The 21,526-nt window shown below is 35.2% G+C and overlaps 1 protein-coding gene across 5 annotated transcripts in view; it reads right to left on the bottom strand.

The window, feature by feature from the left end:
- Positions 1-2,171: 2,171 nt before the first annotated feature.
- LOC149800351 (uncharacterized) overlaps positions 2,172-21,526 on the bottom strand; it is a 43,474-nt gene continuing 24,119 nt past the window's right edge. For all 5 annotated transcript variants that reach the window (XM_089959968.1, XM_089959969.1, XM_089959967.1 and 2 more), the window contains exons 5-8: positions 9,891-10,092; positions 8,866-8,955; positions 6,639-6,731; positions 2,172-5,842 (exon numbers count right to left, since the gene is read on the bottom strand). In XM_089959968.1, the coding sequence (XP_089816094.1) occupies positions 5,534-5,842; positions 6,639-6,731; positions 8,866-8,955; positions 9,891-10,092 (694 nt within the window). In that variant the 3' untranslated portion in view covers positions 2,172-5,533. The remainder of the gene's footprint in view (positions 5,843-6,638; positions 6,732-8,865; positions 8,956-9,890; positions 10,093-21,526) is intronic.

Below are 21,526 nucleotides of genomic sequence, written 5' to 3'. Positions count from 1 at the left end.
TTTACAATCATTAAACATTGTCCCGCTGATCACGAAAATACATGTGGCTATTATTTACACCTGCAAATGAAAATTGAGGCAGACATAATAATATTAGTCCATCGCGCAGAGGCCCATCACTACTCAGTCTATGACATGTGTGCCATCGTCAAATTTGAGTCGGCTCTGGTTTCATTTTGGCTACTTTGTTGTTTTAGGAATCATCGAATACCTCGCATTGAGCCCATCGAATATTTCGCATTGAGCCCATCGAATACCAGTTTGTGATAATTGAGGTTTCTGAGGTCCTTGTCATTCTGTGGTGTACCTATCTTACATTGTTTTCAACAAGATAATATTGTTTGTGTTTACAAACACACTGCTATTCGATATTATAGGGATCGGGCAAACGTAGTACTCTAATAGATTCTGCTTGGACCTTTCTCAGAAGTTTTTGTTTAGGGAAGATGCTCTGGCACCCGTGTTTTACGAAACTGAGATTCCGCGGTGTCTCCTGATGATGATGAAGTGCAAAAGGCCAGAGGACAGAGACATGCAGATTCAGCATACATAAAATGGTATCACTTCCTAATGCTGCTCTTGAGCAGGCAGCGAGAGTGGTATACGCATCTTCAGTCTTGACGTTTTTCTCAGGTGTTGTTTCTTCATCTGTGAAGGGTATTTGTTTCCATCAGAAACTCTTCCTGGTGATTAACATTGGTGACCTTTTCTGCTTCCTGAGCAGACTGCACAGTAGTTTGTGCTGGCATATCCATTGGTTTTTGCGTTGGTTCATCCTCCATCGATTGTAATTGTAATTTCGTCTTGTTTCTTCTCAAAATCAGCAAGTTGATTGATAATTATACCAACTGATATCGATGCTACTACCGCACTGTACCTAAAGTAAAGTGTCTGTTGATCTTCGATGAAGAGGGTAGGATGGATGGATCTTTCTCCAAATCAAGCGCAAGACATTCACACTTATATAATGACATAAGTTTTCTTACAACCGACACTTACAGTAAGTGCAGAGACGACACGAGTGATTCCCCCCAGTTTAGCCTTGTATATGGCATGGATATTTGCTTCTTCATTGGTATTTGAGATAAGGCCCAATGAGGTACAACATCCGCCTGTGTATTATTTAATTGTTCCAGAAGCCATCAAGTTAGGACAGACTGTAATGCTACTGTGTTAGTACTGATTGAACTGACACAGCTGACACAGCACAAGTCAAGAATCATGTAGCTATCTTTCCATGTGCACGCTCATTTGTTTGTTTTAAAAATCAACCCATGTAGTATGTCATCAACATCAGTATCAGTTTCAGCAAGTTCTTATGAAGTTTTGGGTTTAACTGGTTCAGCATTTAACTCTATGTAGATAATATAAGTTAAAGTTCCAAATGTGGTTGGTGGCAAACAAAATATGAATCTACCGTATTACATTAACTCAAGAGAGGCGCCATAAACAAACAGTTAGGACACTGATGGATCTGATTTTCTTTCCTAAACTCACTTTTAGAGAAACTGTGCTTGACGCTCGGGGTCAATGGTATTGCTAATACAGCAGGCGCCTTAGTAATAAACTGGAGGATAAACTGTATCTTGCTAATGAATAACAAGTCTTGTAAACTAAATTGTATTTGAAAAGTTTTTGCTTTTTTTCATTTGAACGTCGAGTCTCTGCTAGGTCTCTGAGAAGCGTAAGTGGAACATAATGTCCCATTTGTAAATGGCTGTTGTACACAAACAGATCAATAACCAAAATGCAAACACGCAGACAGAATGAAGAAAAAATCACTGATGTCCTTTTCAATATCTTCCTTTCTAATCCAAATTAATATTAATTACTACTGGAAACAAAACATCTTAAATACAGATACTAATTACTTTGAAGGCACTCTGTGACATGTTTGAAACTCTAAACTTTATTAATGACATACAACATTTTTAAATATTTTTAAAGTAAATGTAAAGGTTGATGAGGAGAGTTGTCAATGTTTGCTTAATTATCAAAATAATTCTTTAAGATGAAGTAATGTTATTTGCTATTATTTTGAAATAATGAAAACGACTGTGCCATTTTCCATTACACACACAAATATAATATCTTTCTTACACACACAAATATATATATCTTTCTTGTTCCAAATCTATGGTCTTAAACTAGCTGACAGAAAGCAAAGAAAATCAAGGTCAACAAATAATATATTTCACTACAATACAAAGTGGCAATTTATCAACAGCTGACAGAATTGTGAATTACATCACAGGTAGTTCAAATTGTTCTATCACAAGTCCAACATAGTAGGGTATTCCGGTTGACTTCCAGCAGTGTTCTGATTCAATTCCAATCCTAAATGATCTGATGTACCGATAGTCTGTGCTAACAGTGATCATGTATCAAAACATATATCTAAATGAATTCACAATAATCACAATAATAAATTCTCTGAAATTAGAACTATACACAACTAATACAATGATCCAATTTCAGATGTTTCTGATTTAAACACATTTAATATAAAGTCTAAACCACAATAAGAGGACTATCATGAGGGTCAAAAGTTTGTTTCCAGAATATTTTAAGTTTTAATCTGGATCAGGTCTATTACTAAAACTTTATATAAGAACCTGGCAAATATCAGGTAGACTGGGAATTTGTGAAGGAAAAATAAATGCCCTGAAGTCAAATCAAAGTAAACGTGTTTACCTACAAAAATAATTATGTTAAAATATAATCAAGAATCATAGACAAAATTAGCTATTTAATATGTTGTTCACAAAAAGAGACAGACATCAGGTAGACCCAAACTCTTAACTTCTTATCCTCAATTATGGAAAAGGTCAATCACATATCACAAATCTAATATATATATATATATATATATATATATATATATATATATATACACACAATCCATGTGACCAACATGAACTTAGCAGAATTCATCTTGTCAAAAGATCACGAATATAAGCCCTTCTTAAGAAAAAATAAATGTGCAGTGCAAAACGATTGCAGCCACGAAGGCATAAAATGGACAAATCTCTTAAGGACTGTTTTCCAATATATTAATGACCTGTATAAATTCATCCTTCAGTATCATGCTGAATAATTCAAGGGCAAACTAATACAATCCAGCAAAGATTTAATAATGTACATGGAAAGAGTTCAGCAAGAGACGACAATGTAAAGAAAGGTTATGATATAAATATATTTGCAAGATGATAACATACATTATGTTCTAAGGAAGTGGTTACCTATTCCGAGGTAAAGCAGCAAATCAGTATCTTGGGGACATTCTGGAGGGTCACCAGGATAAGTTTTAATGGGGAAAAAACTTATCAAAATGTGGAAACGTGGTCCCCAGGCTCAGAAAACCTATTTTAGGGTTGCAGCCAAAAAAGGTTCGGAACAACTGTTTTAAGGTGAACAGAGAGTATGTCATGTTTATTGTTTACTTGCCTAAATGTATGATATTTATCATCTAGAAGTATTTAGGATTCCAATAAGCCCTTACTTTCACATAGGATTTTATATTTCTAAATATATGATCTGGACTTGAAGATTATGCATGACTCTGCATCTTATTTTGTAGAATGAAACAAATATATGAACAATGATTGATCTTGAGTGTGTAGCAAATTTATGGAAAAAATTGCAGTGTGTAAAATACCAGGCAGAAGAAGCTTTCAAATGTCAGTTTGACTGGTTATCAAAAGTTATCAAGCATATTTATTGACTGAATGGGATTGATAATAGTTGGTATTGCTCTTTATATAAAACAGATCTAGAAAATGTAGTTCACCCTAATTAAATACATTTGTTCTTGATACTGATATTTCATTGTGTTTGTCAGGCTACAAGACATTTCATCTTTTTTAAACATTATTCAGTTTCATTCACTGATGAATGAGAATCACCAATGTACATGTGATCCAAAAGGAGTATAATCATGTTTTGTAGTGTGCAGGGCATAATCATGGTTCATAATGTGTTAAATGTTTAATTAAATGTTTAAATAATATTTTGTTTTATTCCAAGATATATATATACAGAGTGTATGTGTGTCATTCTATATATTGCACACGACAGCTATAATTATATTGACTGAAGGAATGATTTCATTTGGAAACACAATGATATGCTACTGCTGGATGGTAGATCCTATGTCACTGGGCAAGATATGCTTACCCCACGTCTTCAACAACAAAAATGTCTGTCCTGTACTGTCAGGAATCAATCAGTTTATTTTAAATTCTCTATCAAATGCAGAGGGACCAAAGTGCAACCAAGTACATATCAATTATCAGTTACTGGGTCATAATTAAGGTGTAACCTGCGTATATATTTATTATTGTACATGTCATATGAGTTAATAGGCAAAAGGGTTCCAGGGTGTCCAAGTGGTGTTAGGCGCTTGCCTTTACTGATCAGTGATATCTTACCTCTGTTTGCATGGGTTTGAGTATCTGGATTGGCCAACATGGGTATCTGAGAAAGCTTGTCGGTGCTTTGGTGATTCTTCCCAGGGTTTCCCCAGGTTCTTGCTCCTTCCTTATACTGACCACCATGTATGGTCCATCATGCGCTGAAAAATGGCTTAAGCCACTAGCAACCATACAGCCATAATATGAAAGAATATACTATATTTAGATCCCAATGAAAGTTAATGTACATATCTTGTTTTATTTTGCAAATCAGACATGGTCCAATTGCAAACGAGACAAGAGTGAAGTAAAACATGTCATCATATACGATTAAACTGAAATCCACATTACAAATTTAATCTTTTTGACATTAAAACAAAGAAAAATAATATGAACATGACATGAAATTAATAAAACATAACACCAATGATATTACTAGCAGCTAATAACTAATTAGACAAATATATTTTAGCAGGACATCAACACGACAACAGAGCATGGTAGCACAAGGTACGTTTAAAAGGTTAAGTATTATTACTGGGTTCAATAAGTAAGAGTGCTATTTACACCATAATACCACTTTTCATTGTAGAGTTATATTTAATGTTAAATAACAGCTATCATGGTAACATTGAATTAAAAAAGGTTTATTAAATGGAGGCCAAAATCATATGGGGCAAAACAATGAGAACATCAGTATTAGACAGCAAGGCCTATTTTTAAAATTTATTTCCAATAAAAGGGAACTGGTGATAGGCAAGTGTTGTCTTGTTCATAATAAATACTGTTTTATATCCAGGATTCAATTTGCAAAGGAAATATTTGTGTATCTAACATATTTCCTAGTCATCATCATTTTAAGCGGTTGTATGCTAGATGTTTGTAATGTGAGTTTTTTTTTAAATGCACAGTTATCCTCTTACTACTTACAACTTATTATTGCCTTTGTCCTTGTTTAGGTCCTTGTGGAGTCTAAAAGTGGACTGCAGAGGTGGGTAAAGAAAGCACATATAATAATAATGATGTATCGAGAATATCCTGTACTCGTAAAAAATCTTGACTGATTTTTTAAGTGTTTGCCACACTTATTTGTCCTCCATCTACAGCATGTTTCTAGTATGCTAAAATGCTTCTGCCACCCCCTTTTTCATAATTTTCCCGCCCTCTTGTAGGTACACTGCAGGCCATACTACATAATTTATGTATAAACCGGAATTGTTGTAGCATGTAAACTTTGAAACGTCAAACTGATTCATTACTGGTTTCTTAGTATCAATGGTAATGCTCTTGTTCCCTTCGCCAAAGTCCAAATGCATCGGAGGATTCTTGTTGCACATGTACCAGCAGATACAGACACATTCATCAATGTATAAATTCAATGTACTGGACAAGTCTCTTTCAAGCTGATCTCGAAACTTGTGCTTGACCTCCTAAATGATAAGAGAATAATCTCTGTAGCCAAAATTCTAAGCCCAATGTGTAGACTAACAAGTGCATGAACCAGACTGTCAGAAATTAAAGAAAATACATTTACAAATGGGATCAAAACCAGTGACATTCATGCAAGACTAATTGGATCTGCATAAATATTAGGATTGTTTACAAAGTAAAATTCTTAAGTAGTTGAACTTATTGTTGGAGAAAGTCTCTTCATGACCAATGCCATACACACACACAGATATATATATATATATATATATATATATATATATATATATATATATATATATATATATATATATACACACACACAGACAGACAGACATACAGATACAGACCGACAGAGAGATAGAAATAGAGACAGAGAATAGGAGAGTATGTTCTAGACTCCATAATGGCAGGATCTCCTCCCTATATTTAGGACATTGTAATCTTAGTTTGAAAGGAATGTCTATTTTCAGTGTGTCCAATCTTGAATACTGAAATTATCTGCAAGGATTTTGTTTTAAATAATGTCCGTGAATGTGGAAACAATGTCACATATTAATAAAATTGTGAACTAGTCTGTGAGGAATGCTGACATGAAAAATACAGAAAGCAGACAAATAAATATTTTCATTGAAGAGTCTTGGCAAACAGTTCTTATGGAATGATATGTTATCTTTCCGATTGTTTTATGAAAGACATTTGAAAATAATTACATTAGGTTTATTTTGTAAATGTCTAATTTGTGTTTGTATTGCAAAGTATTACATTTGGTTTGTACATCCACAGTATAAACTTTACCTCCTGAATGCGAGAGAGATTGCTCTTTGACTTTTTCTTTCGATATTCCCAGATTTCCTTCTCAATTTCGGTAAGTTCTAGCTCGCAGGAGACCTACAGAATATGCAAAGGTATGTCAGACATGTAACAAAGCACTTTAACATACAAATCAAACCTTTCAATAGGAATGGTTTATATAAGCTCCTTTGCCGAAACAAGGAATCATACATAAACAAAAGTACTATAAATCAATAAAATATTGCAGAAAGTAACAATATCTGCCTGAGCAAGTATATACTGTCATTTCAAATTTTTGGGTGTGTGCATGCGATTGGTAAAATCAGCTCAGTGTTGTTTTGTATTTCCTCCTTCCAATATCATTTAATCTCCGAGTTTTTTGTTTTGTTTATAAATTGTCTTGCACATATTTAGACAGACTTGTGTGTCTTATGAAAGGTTATATTGCTTCAAACCACATTTCAAAGACAATACTTATACAAGCAAATATTCATCAGGGAATGGTAAAATTGATTGTTTGTTTGACTTTAACTTCGTGAAATGCTTAGAACAGTTTCTTAAAATTATAACTGTCTAGAAAACAGATAAAGTAAATTAAACTCCATTTCCATCTCACCTTCGTGGTGTTTGTAACGTGTAAAAGGTTCACCCTAATGTTTGAGATTGATCTCTAGTGATATATTCATTTTGGTGATCATAGACTGTTAAAGATGTAGAAATTAATTACTTTGAACTAAAGTATAGTCTTTATGCAATATATCATATACATAGAGCAAAGATTAAAATATATTACACACATGAACACATTCGAATCTAAAATCAAATACAGAATGTGAGTCAAAGTTAATATAGACTTCATCGATATGTGTATATAATACTTGATAAAATCATCATAATACATTTATGTTTGCCAGGAAGCCATTACATTCTCAAAAGCTGACATTAAGGCCTATCACGATAATTTTATAGTCAATAGGGATCATTTTTTGTCTGTAAAATCAAAACAAACAAATATAGGTATATACACAGAAATGATTTAATTTTTTTAATTTAACACGTTTAAGATCTATAGCCTTATTAAAACCACACAGTTGTACTAAACATATATCATTAAATATGCCTTCTACTTTGCTGTATCAGGACAATGGACAGGATTAATTAGAGCTGAAGTACTAGATAAAAAGTAGATAGTAAGGCATGTTTATTGAGATCAGAAAATCGCTCTTGGAGATTTAAAACAACTTATTGCTGATTGCGATTAAAAGGAAATGCCTATTTGGCACAGTATACAAGAAACAAAAAAGGCTGATCGGATTCAAATTGTGTCATCTTCCTTCATCTCGCTAGTATGGCTGATGAGGGTTGGTATGCTCATCAGCCATACTACCGAGATAAAGGAAGATGACACAATTTGAATCTGATTAGCCTTTTTGGCCTATTGTATTTCTAATACTAGCACCTTAAATGAAGGGATGGAATTGTAATTGCCTTATCACATACAAATCGAATACAGGAACTAACATAAACAGCATTAAATTGTTAGTTACAGTAAAATGTTGAGTGACCAAATTTCTTGTCAAATGTTTGGATCTACATCCCACATGTATTTTCTGCATTATACATTTATATTCTAACATGTGGTTGACAGTAGTACTATAGTTTTTGAGCTTTGTGTCTGAAAACATTTGCTGGAGACCTTAATGATGGAACTGCATCCAGCAAGTGACGAATGATAAGTGCTTTGGTAAGCTTTATTGCTGTAGATTGTCATAAGAAACTACATACTTGTTGGAGGGTGCTCCAAGTGGCCAAGTGGTCTCAAGTGCTCATGGTTACGGATAACAGCCATCTCACCGCTGTCTGCATGGGTTAAAGTCTCTGGTTTCGTTTATGTGGGTATGTGAGAAAGCTTGTCTGTAGCTACCAGTGAGTCGGTGGGTTTTCAGGGGGTTTTCCTCCACCAGTTATACTGGATGCCATGTGTAGCCTATGTTGTGCTAAATCCCTTATCAACAACATACATGTTGGAAACATACACTTGTTTCATTCATATGTTAATGTTTTCTTGTCTCCACTAACAATAATTCAGGTGCATATAATGCCGTAAAAAGTAGTTCCAGTCACTATGGCTACAATGATATGGAATAGATAAAACACCAGTGGTTATTATGACATTTATTGAGGTCATGTGTCAGTTTTGAGTACAGAAATTATTTTAGTGGTTTCATACCTCGCCAGATAATCCAACATAAAAGAGCATGGCTTGTCGTAGAGTTTCTGCACTTTCTTTCCTTGATGAGATACATATGTCATACGCTTCCTGTGAAAAGAATGATATCTCACTAATATTAGTGCAATGAAGCTGGCATCCCAATCGATGACTTTTAAGAATATAAAGAAATTAATATTGTTAGATTTTAAGCATACTGGTATTTCCGTAGTTTCATCAGTATTTTGCTTTTGTCTTTTGTATAGAATGCTACCACACTTGCCATGTAAACATACAAGGTTTCGAATACCAATGTTGGTATCTGATCTGATTGTTAACTTATTCTTTAAGCTCTTGTGTATATCTCAAATCAATTCATAAATACTGCAGACAAATTGTTTAGGATGGTAATCATTGGATTACATCTTGCAACTGGCTTGGCAGGATTGCATAACTAGTGTAGGAAGATGTTTGGCCAGAAAATGCAGACCTATGATATTCACAGACAAATATGAGAAGCATTTTAACTCAACAAAAAATGCCATATGGGTGAGAGAAATATATCGAAAGACAAGGTCGACGATGACAAATGAAACTCACACAAGGTGCGTGATGATACAAACTTAACGGTAACTTATCGGGGCGGGGTGGTGTAGCAGTGAATGAGATAACAGCCATAACAAATGCAATTTATACTTCATGTACACAAAATAGGTCTCACTACTAGTTCCAAACATAGCTGTTTATGATAATCATATCTACGATAACTAATATATATATATATATATATATATATATATATATATATATATATATATATATATCATTCTAATATTCATTGGGGACGTCTTGTGCAGTTGCAACAATACAATAAAAATGAATTTTGTTTCGAGCTTACTTTTGTTTCAAAGTCAGCCAATAAGCGACATTCATTCTTTTAAAAAAGGCATTAAACAGTCTCATTGTACAGCTCAGATAATATTTCATTGCTGAGCACTGAAATTTAATGAGCAGCAAGAACAAAGCTAGCTCTACTCCATTCTAACCTTTAGAATATGTAGAAGTAGATTTACAGCCTGGTCCACCTGTTTGCCCTGAAATTTTATTAATTTATGAAAAGCGAGTGTCCACTCATTCTTGTAGAGCTCAGTAAATTTCTCCAATAGGTTTTCGGGACTGTCAACATCACTCAGATCTGTGACATCTGGATTGTTGTTGGTGACATTTATCGCTCCTGCGGCCCTTAACCTACATCAAAATTTTTAAAATGTTAATTTAGAAGTCTATGAATATATGCATATATCTATCTAATTATGCATGCATGTATGTATGTTTGATTTATATATGTATGTAACATAGGTTTTCATTCTTCTGACTTCTACTTTTAGTTGTCTTCCATCCCCATGATGGTATAGTTGATTCCAACTAGCACTGTGACTGGTACCTTTCACAGCATCAAAAATAAATGTCAAGGAACAAATCAACACCACTTCAACTACCTTCTCTCCAGTCGACATTCCGGACATGTTTGCAAATTTCTTCCATGACAAAGTACAAACCATTAGAGATAAGCTTGACACACACCACAATTTCAATTGACTCGTCGTCACCATACAGTTGGGATACAGAATTTGAGCGGCAACCATTAGCAGCATTTGAACCTGTCTCTACTGATTTTGTGAACTTGATCCAATTCCACCATCACTGCTGCTTGAGTGCTTAAATCCAGTATTGCCTTCACTAACTGATGTTATTAATACCTCTCTCTCATCCGGGGAATTACAATCATTTTTCAAAACTGCCTTTGTAAAGCCTCTGCTGAAGAAACCAACACTAGACCATAACAATTTAAAGAACTACCGCCCAGTTTCTAATCTCCCATTCATATAAAAAATCTTAGAAAAGGTTGTTCTATCCCAGCTTGCATCTCATCTAAATTCAAACAGTCTTTTTAGCAATGTACAATATGCATATCGCCCTTGCCACAGTACTGAAACTATTCTTCTAAAAGTAGTTAAGGGCTGTTCCAGTAAAACATATACCCCCCGGGGGGAAGGCACTTTCACATTCAACCAACTCACAACAGAAGCAATTTAAAAAAATTATGATCCACCGTCAGATGTGTTTTAATCGAGAAACACTGCCCCCTACAGAAGTATATTTTTTAATATAATTTCTGGATATGGGTTAGTGGGCGGTAGAAGCGATTTTAATATTGGGTTGGGGACTGACGTGATTTAAATGACAGCTAGCTGCAGGTAATCTACTGAATTCTTATAGATCATATAATCTACTGCATATTTTTATTTTTATTCATTCATTATAATCAGTCTTTTGTCCTTTTGTTTGTTTGTCTGTCAGCCAAGTATGTCTCTGATACTGTAAAATCACAAATTTTCATGGTGGCTTATTATTTGTAGATGTCATTGATCAGTCCCTTAATACCTACTAATTTAAAATCCATGAATACAGATTTTATAATAGATATTTCTATTCTAATACAGAAATCATGAATTTGTATCCTTACTAAACTCTATGTTTACTAAAGTGGTCACTATGTCTTGCTATTTTTCTTTGTTCTCAGGCATGCTGCTTTTGATTAGAATAATAGTTAAATCTTGTATTGCTTTAAATGTGTGGTCAGATTCTATGATTCATTGTTATTATTTTTCCCAATAAATGTTTTGGTAAACTTATATGATTTGTCAGAAAAAAAAAAAACAATAATGCCTGTGGAAGTGATGTTGCATCATTTGTCTACTTTTACACTATATCATTTCTTGTAAGAACATCTTTTTCAGTTACGGATGTCTTATTTTTATGCCTTGTTGCAAGACTAATATAAAGTTATAAAAAAAAAATATAGCAAGTCAAACTTTTTTATATCATAAGTTAGATTTTTAAAAATGGATGAAAGTCAAGGAATCATTTTTCCCAGAGCACTCATAAAATCAATGTCATTGCAGTTAACTGTATTGTCAACAGCATCATCATCATCACTGATGGCCTAGCAGTAACATTCTGCACTTTCAATCCAGCTGTCACAGGTTCTATCTCCCACTTCTAGTCTTTCATATGAGACTTATACCTATGGCCTGAGGGGCTTTCATAGCAGAGTGGTATAAGATGCTTGTCTTGTGATACAGATCTTAGGGGCTTCCATGGCAGTGTTAAAAGATGCTTGTCATGTGATTACTTGCCTCTAATGTGTAAATGAGAATGTTGCCAGTTACTTGCGGAAGGTCCGTGGTTCTACATAAGTGGTGTTTGGTGTCTCTAAAGTACTTGGATTTTCTTCAGCAGTAAAACTGGCTGCCATATATAGATTTTCTTCATCTGAAAATGGTGTACAGGCCATAATGATCTACTGAAACCCTGAGATCTCACGGCTAAATGACTTTAGCTGTTGGAGATAAACGTCAAATCAACAGAGGCTCCATGTCCCCAAGTGTACTAAGGTGCTTGCTTTTACATCACTTGCACATCTCACAGAGTGAGTTTGTGTCACAGATCAACCAATTTAGGTTGGTGGTTTTTCGGGGTTCTTCCTCCACCTAATATATTGTTAAGAAATCACAAAAAAAAACCCAAATCAAACTACACTAAATCAACCAACTAATCAAATGTGGCAACAGCAGCAAAGGTACTAGTCAATCATTTTTGCCACAGCTGTACGAGTTTAAAAATTTGACTCAAGTAATTTTTGTAGACGTTAGAATATCATCAATTATGCCTTTCTGACAGTTACCTAAAAGTCATCATCAGTTGGTGCAAATGGATTTTTCATGGTAAGCATACGAGATGGAAAAGCCTTGAGCAATTCTGCATCACACACTGCTGACAAGTTTACATTTTAGCTCATTTAAATTTTCTCTTAACAATGTTCATTGTTCCAACTAGAACTGTTATAACTTATTCAAGCTATATTCACCAATATCTGGAGATATGCATCTATAATAAATATTTGTAACAAAGTATGAGAATGCATCAGTGTTTTTCAATGATGCATTTGAATTGAGCAACAACCACAATCAACAAACCAAGAAATAAAATTATTCACATCTCTCAGGCAGAAGTAGGGTATAATCATAATCTGCCAAAAGACTTTTAAATTTGCCAAATATTTTTTCCAACCATACTGATTCAGTGGACATATCACCAGAATGGGCAGAAACAGACCAGAAGGTTAAAATCGATTTGATACAGCTTTTAAGTAGCTAAATTCATATTGTTTTAGTTAACTGTACACCCTCTTTATTGTCTTCCTTTTGATGAAATTTCTTACTGAAGTTAAGAAAATAATGTTGCACACAAAAAAAGAGGCACACTTCTACTCATTAATGTTTTTATTATACTTCTCCATTCCAGCCTGTTCTTATGATCTTGTCCCCCACATACTGTTTGTCTTGTTTATGATGTGTATGTAAATTTCTCACTTACTTTTCCTACTACTATACAAATGTTCTGTGAATATGCATATCAGTGTGAAACACAAATGGGGAGACTAAATCCAAGATTGAAAACCTCTACATTTCTGGATGCATTCTGCTTGGATTCCATATTTCTGCACAAAACTCAGGACTCTCTGTACTAATTCAGTTCCCACTGTAAATTTGTGCAAACACCATGATATTAAAATTCAGTAACTAAAAATTTTGAGTGCTCATGATCAAATTTATATCAGCATAGACACATCTATGATTACAGCTTTTGTGAAAAGAAAACCATAACAGCTGCACTATTTTCTGGATCTATACAAATTTGAAATGTGTGCTTTCAATACTGTACCAAATAGTCAGCTGCTGATTTCAGTAATGTCCCTCACCTTTTCAGTTACAAGTAGGACAAGCTCTCAAAAGATTGTTTTAACTATAATCTTACTTTCATTATCAACCAATCAGGGACAGTCAAACCCATATATACTCTATTTTATCTTCACTGATTTATAGTATGGTTTATCGTTCTTTCACATCTGTAGTAATGTGAGTCCTTTAACAACTCTCAATAGTTGTAAGCCTTTTTCGACCATGCTGACTGAACACACTGTAAGATAATGTTCAAGTAACAGAAATACCATGGGATAACCAGGGAACCATAAAATTGAATAGTCAAGTTATCTCCCCTGCAGGGATGCTGCCAGGATTTCAGGATTTACTCCAAGTTTTGTGTGTGAGTGATCTCCAATGAGGAAGTGGTGGCAGGATGAATAGCCATTGTTAAATATCTCCCTAACACTTAAATATCTTTCTTACTGTTCCACTCTGTTAAGGCTCTACTGAAATCAAAATTCTCTAAGAGATATCATCTCTAGTTGTATAGTGATTATTACTGTGATGTCATTGGGCATGATCACGTGGTTGTGGTGGGGTCTTGGTTGGGAGGGCATAAAGACCATAGGCTTACTCCATATTTGACAGCTAATTATGATGTTATCAAAAGAATTAAAAAATTTCTAACAATTCAGTTGGACTCGGATACTTGATTCATAGTCAATGAACAGGTTCTAAAATTGATGTTTATTTTGGAGCTATGTTCCTCCATCACATTCAAGATTTGGATATGCCAAAGGTGAAATTGGTACAGTTGCATCCGACACTACTACCGAAGCTACTTCAAATATTATTTAATATGAGACTTTAATGCAAGAATTCGTAGCTTCAGTGATTTTTGGGTTAAAAAAATTATTTTTTTCTCAAACTCAATTTGGTGCAAATTACATTGTTTTTTTAATGATACAGTGAGAATTCTTAATGTGTAAAAATTGCACAAAAAATGAATGTCAGATCATAAAATTACTACCACTGGGAAAATACTAATAGGAATATACAGAAATAATGATATAATTATTTAAGTAGAATATGTGGTGACAATACGAGCGCTAGTTCTACAACTTTGTGCAAAATACATCTTGTACAACTATTCTGTTGTTTCCAACAACACTGTAATATGGCAATAATTTCTGTCCACTTTTTACTTTAGTCCCTTGCTAATTAATAGTTTTAGATTTTACAACACTAAGCTCATTTTACCTTTTGACAATAACACATCATTACAAATATTTAGATTGCAAGAAAATAGAAGTTACAATTTTATTAAAAGCACTGATACCAGTAAGACTAAAGGAGATGGTAAAAAAAAAAGAATCAGGATGAACAGATTAGTAGTGTAGTAAAGAATCCATATATCAGAATGACATCAAGTATTTTTTCATCATCAGTTAATGATACCGCTTAAAAATGTATTGTACTAGATAATAGACTTTTTTAGTTATCCATTTTGCAATAAAAATACCAAATGATGGCTTGGAACTAAGTGCCAAAAGGTCTGCAGAAAATACCACCATGATCCAAAGATACATAGGAAGAACCGAACACAAACAGGGCAAATTTTATCCATCTTGCTTTGAGTTTACACAGATCAGTCAGTCTCTTATGTTTAATGTCATTTAATTTTTGCACATAGAGAGCATGTACATCAGTTGGTCATACATCTGCATGATATAAAAGTTTGTCTTTTTATTCTTTTGTTGCCAAAGTGGTTTTGCCAACTAGAGATCTACACACACTTAATTATGTTGTATGGGGATTCTCTGATGTTCCCTATGAGCATTAATCTGTTAATTGTTTCTGAATTTAATATGATCCTCCTCCTCTGTGTATGAATATTATTCTGTGCTGTGAACTCCTTTCATTACCTGCTGTCTGAAACACATATGCATAAGTAGCTTGAACACGTTACTGTTCTTTATGGTTGTGCAATTTTCAACATCTCACATGTATGGCCCCACGGGTATTCTCTTTTGGATATCTCTGTTCCACAAAGAAAAGTTCTGAACCAGAGGTCTCGTTAGGATTTTAAGACTAAGAGTCCATGGCTCCCATTTTGGTAAAAATATCCCACCATTAAAAGTTGCAGACCCCTCTCAGAAAACTATGCGAATTATAATAACTATTGGTTGCCATAGAGTTTAATTTCTACATTCTTTATAACACTGACATAGCTCTTGCTTATCCATCAGAGCGAGTCTGAATTTTTTTCGATCCAAAGATGGTTTTATTCAAAGCACTAAGCTAGGCATCACACACTTGGCTATTGTCCCTTCCAAACTATCAGTTCTAGCAACTTTAGCACTCTCCTGAATCTCATTACAATCTTCGTCAGTTTGCCGTTGAACCCCAAAATTCTCATTCAAGTCTAAGTCTCATATCATGATTCCGAGGTCATGTGCACTGCTTATTCCGTTACACTCGGAAATGAACACAATAATGAAAGCTAAAGTTGTTTATTTGATGTACTGTTACAAATAACCACATGTACATCTCTGGGTATTTCTTCTCTGAATTCAAGCACTGTAAATATCAGTATATTTTCCCACTCAGTTGCCAGTCAAAGCCTTTGATCTTGCCGCTTAGCTATTGCAGCATGTTCTTTTGATGTACTCTTATAATAGTGACGACTGAGGGGGGCTTTCAACCACTAAATTCTGTCATTGTAAATATCAGCACAGCTAACTGATCAACACATTTTCCTACTATGCAGGTGACTGAAGCAGGACTGGCAAGTCTCTGAATTTTACCGCCCACCTAAATAAAAAAAAAATGGCGTCCAAATATGCGTGATTATAAGCGCTTCCGAGACTTCTGTCAGTTTTCAATAACATGAACTCTGCCAAAGATTCACTTCCTTGAATCAGTGTTTTGCTGCCTCTTATGCTAGATTATTCTCTTCCATAATGCTGTATTAGGGTTTTAAGTCCAACATTCCCATAGTCTGCTTGTTTAGACATGGGTACCTTAAATAAATATAACCGGCATATTGTCCATCCAACACGTACATCGGACTCGCACTCAACGTCAATTTTGGGCTCAAAATCACACACTGGCATTTCCAGTGACATTTTCCCAATGTCCAACACACCGATATACATGAAATTCATTGTCATCATAGCTATCACCAGCCAGTATTTGCCGACTGAAAACGTCGTCTGATGACAAACCGTGTTGTGATTCAACCATTTTGGTTTCCTGTGTGGCCTTTATTGGAAACACGCATATGTAAAACTTCCACGATGAAATTAAGGCTAAAACTCCATAAAATGCTTGTTCCAGGGCCATTGAGCCAATCAAATTTAGTTTGACAGCCATTCTTGTCGAACTGAAGTATCCAGATATCTGGATGTCACATCAAGTGATTTGAGACAGCTGCGGCAGCGTGAATTACATCATGAAATGCACTTTTAAGTTAAAAGTTTAATAAAAATTGCATCCTGTGCAAAGCACATTTTTTATTTCCGCAATGTTGATGTAATTTGCTGAACGCGTATCACTGCTTTAAAAGTACACGAATTCGTACAAATTACGTGTACTGGCATCATTTTCTGACCCAATGTTTTATTCACGTTAGACCGCTATGAGGGGTGTTAGATGCGATTTTAAATATATATTCGTTGTTTTTTTCTTTCTTTCTGACAACCCCACCAGCGATTTCTCATTTTGTTAACACAACCCACAACAGAAGTGATTTTCCTAACCAACCTTCCACTGTCAGAATCAAACTAGTTCGAAACACAACCTCCTACAGAAGTTATTTTGAAGTGCTGTCCCCAGGGAAGATATATGTTTTACTGGAACAGCCCTAACGACATTCTCTCTGCGTTGGATAGCGGAAAAATTACATTCCTCATCCTCCTTGATTTGTCTGCAGCATTTGACATTATAGACCATGATATATTACTTCACCGTCTCCAGCATGTATACAGCCTTACTGTAGTTAAAGTCCTACTTGGTCAACAGGACACAAATTGTATCTGCAAATCGAATACACTCCAGCCCAGTTGATCTATGTTTTGGTGTTCCACAGGGGTCTGTTCTTGGACCTGTTCTCTTCATTCTGTACACTCAGTCGCTCTCAAGTGTCATCAATCATCATCCAGTGTCTCACCAATTGTACTATGATGACACCCAAATATACAAATCTAGCCACCCAACTGAAGTTGATGCTACCATCCAAGGTGTAGAGATGTGCATTTCTGATGTGAAATCATGGATGACTTGTAACAAGCTGCAGATGAATGATGATAAAACTGAGGCCATTCTGATAACAATACAAATACTTTCTCATTCATATCCTTTACCTCAAACAATAAATATCAGCAACACCAACATTAAATTCACACAATCAGTACGAAACCTAGATGTTACTCTGGACAGTACTCTCACAATGCACCAACATGTCATGAACATGTGCAAGCCTGCATATCTTGAGCTGAGACGCATCAGCTCAATTCGCAAATATCTTTCAGTTAATGCTACTAAAACACTTGTGTGTTCATTAGTACTTTCAAGACTGGACTATTGTAACTCAATTATGTCTGGTTTATCTCAATATCTGCTCCAGAAACTTCACAAAGTTCAAAACACAGCTGCTTGGATCATACTTAGAGTACCACGATCAGAGCACACCTCCCCGCTGCTCTGTACCCTACACCGGCTATCCATTCGATCCAAAATCAAACACAAAATTTGTTCTCTGTGCTATGTTTCACTGTCGAACTCTAGTCCAACATACCTATCCGACCTCACCTGTGTGTACACACCAGCAAGATACTTACGCTGCTCTTCTGACAATCGTTTACTCATTATTCCCACTATGAAAACAAAGTCATATGGACAGCGTTCTTTTGCATACCAGGGCCCAGCAACAAGGAATGAATTGCCCACTGAACATAGACAGTTAGTGAAGGCAATACTGGATCTAAGCACTCAAGCATGAAGCTTTGAATTTTGCCATCGTTTATACATTATTTGTTTTATCTAATACATTTCTCAAGACAACTATTATCCACTTCTCATTGCTTTATTTACAATCAATAAATTAGATTTTGACAAGCGGCTTCACTGATGATTTTACTATCCAGAGCTGGCATTGGTATGATTGAGAGCAAATTATTCATGGAAACCTCAAGGAAGACCCCAAACAATATGAAGCCTTGGGTGGCTATTCTTGCCGAAGCACTGCTTTTGTAACTAACAATGATAATGTCATGGGTCATATGTGCCCGGATCGATGAGGTAAACCTAACGATGTCCAGTGAGATATAGCATACAGACCCTCTGGGTCCTGTACTTAAGATTTGTTCATTCCATGAAATTTCATTATTACTGTTAGGTCAACCATGAAATGTGCTTATCATTTATATGCCAGCGTAGATAGGATTCGCTTGCTTCAGTTTTGATAATTTCTTACTATGTAAAGAAATGAATCCACTATCAAAGATCTTTTGTGATTAGAATGCCAAGTCAGCAATAAGCCTTTGAACCTTGTCCTCTTCACTATCACACAAATATGTTTCCAACGATTCTCCTATATCTTGCCTGGTACAGCCTTTTTAAGTCTGAAAAAGGCTTTCTGAAACTAGATTGTTACTGCTTCATGCAGGTTTTATTCATTTCAATGTATTGACCACCCAAGTGCTCTTGCGAAACTGTAACAAAACCTTGGTGGACTTTGCTTCTGTGTATCACAAGCCACAGTTTTAGGATCTGCATTTGAAATACAAAGATGTTTTTAGTCCTCCTGTTTGGTAATATCCTTGTACATTCTGTTTACCTGTGCTCAGCATTTGATTCTTTTTTTTAATTATTTTTTTAAACTTTATATATATATATATATATATTGTACTAAGTGCTTAAAGTACTGGGCAAAACCAGCTCAGTTAGACGCACATCAAAATCTGGATTTTTTTAAACCCTGGGGGAAAAGTGTGCTGGGATCAGACACAAAAAACAGGACTGCCAGTCAACCGGAAATATATATGGGGGGGGGGGGAGGGGATATATTTGATAATTTAGCACTGATTCAGGAACAAAAGTCATGTGGCAACAACAGTGCTTCTCGAGCCATCAGATATCATTATGGCTGCTGTGACACTCATGTGGATTCTTCAGGTCAAATTCATAAAAGTACATGATATAACTGATGCTTATATAATCGTTATTTTTACACTCGTTCCACTGAAAACCACCAACAGGTATAGGCTGCATCTTTGCACATTCATAAAGGTTCATGTATAAGAACACATGGTGTAACTTTTGGGAATGCAGGATCATATCCATCCACACCTGGACTATTAGTGAGCTTAGCTGCAACTCGACACGGAGATACTGAAACGGATTCCACACTCAATTTATGTGAAAAGCTCCAGTTCCAGTGATTAAAAGTAGTGCATGGGATTACACTTGTACACATGAAGTTTTGTATATAAAAGATCTCAAATATGTATTCAAGCAGAAGCACACAACAGCATAGATATACTGACCATGATAATCACTCATGCTTTGTATTTGAATGCTGACGAGATGTTTTTTTGCGTATTCATAGTCATCGGCAGAAATACCATCACTAGGCAATAATGAATGAACTGCCTTGATCTGTGGTAATGGTGTTTCAGTTGGTCCCATCCGCTCATATACTCAACTTCTAATTTATCAACTTCAATTTGTCAGGGTTTGTGACACCATATAGACTGGTGATTTTAAATCGATCACTGGATCCCATTGTAAGGTTACTGACTAACCTGTACAGGCTGAAATTCAGAAACTGCAGTGTGTCAAAGAAATGATGCTGACACAGCCTAAACCTCATATTTTGTTCATATTGTTCAGGATTATGATTATTGGCGCCACTGATGATCCCTAGACTTCTTGTATAATCAGGTAAAGATCATACCCACGCAGGTTATGCACAGCTTGTGTTTTGTAAAGGGCACAACAGCAGCAAACAGCTCTCCTTGTGGTGTGAGGGGAGTTATTCAATCTCCTCAAATATTTACGACATTATATGATACCATAATATCAAAATGGCAAAACCTGTAAATATAACAGTATAAATCTGGGACAAAATTGAGACATTCGCTCAGAAAACATCTGGAAATATTTGTTTTGAATAATAAGATTGGAGGATTACTCTGCTGGAAGCTATATTAGGAGTGTGACAGGTGAAAGAGCAATCATGCTACTCAAAAGACAAGCCCTGGTTATCAACCGAAATTGGCAACTGTAGATTTCATGAGCTGTGTGAGGTTAATCTATACATGCCAGTAATGTGACAGTTATTGCATACTATGGAATCAGTATCAAAGGGACTGTTGCAGATCCAGTGATTGGCCATGAAAATCGTTTGTGTTACGTCATTAGTAAGCCAACACGTAATGCTAGTACATGTGATTTACAATATTCCTAATTACATGCTCTGCTACAGAGCTTGTTAGAGTTCGTATATACACAGGCATACACCTTTGTGTCTTAATTTAATGCCATTGAAATATATAATACATGTTTATCTAAATGGGTTGTTGTGAGTTTAACACCATTTTTCAGTGCACGTAAAAGCTATGGGCGCTATTGGCAAGCTTTCCACATGGACTGAATACGAGACTTGAAACCACATTGAATGAGGTGAGATTGCAGTGATCAGTAAGGCGAGCGCTTTGTAATACTAAATCAATCCTCTCTCTAATTGGGTAAGAATACAGTACCATGTAGAGTAATCTCTTCATTTATGGTAATCTAAACAACCATACAATGGTCTTGTAAAAATCAGACACCCAATAAAAATAATCAGTGACATTTAAATCATCAAACTCGTCATAGTATGCTCCACCAACACTCCTGCTTCTGTTCAC

Source organism: Sinohyriopsis cumingii, chromosome 5, assembly GCF_028554795.1.
Source record: "Sinohyriopsis cumingii isolate HCF-2022 chromosome 5, ASM2855479v2, whole genome shotgun sequence".
In the NCBI taxonomy this organism is placed as follows: domain Eukaryota; kingdom Metazoa; phylum Mollusca; class Bivalvia; order Unionida; family Unionidae; genus Sinohyriopsis; species Sinohyriopsis cumingii.
Note: the sequence above shows the minus strand (reverse complement) of the source record. Positions and strands in the feature narration are given on the sequence as shown.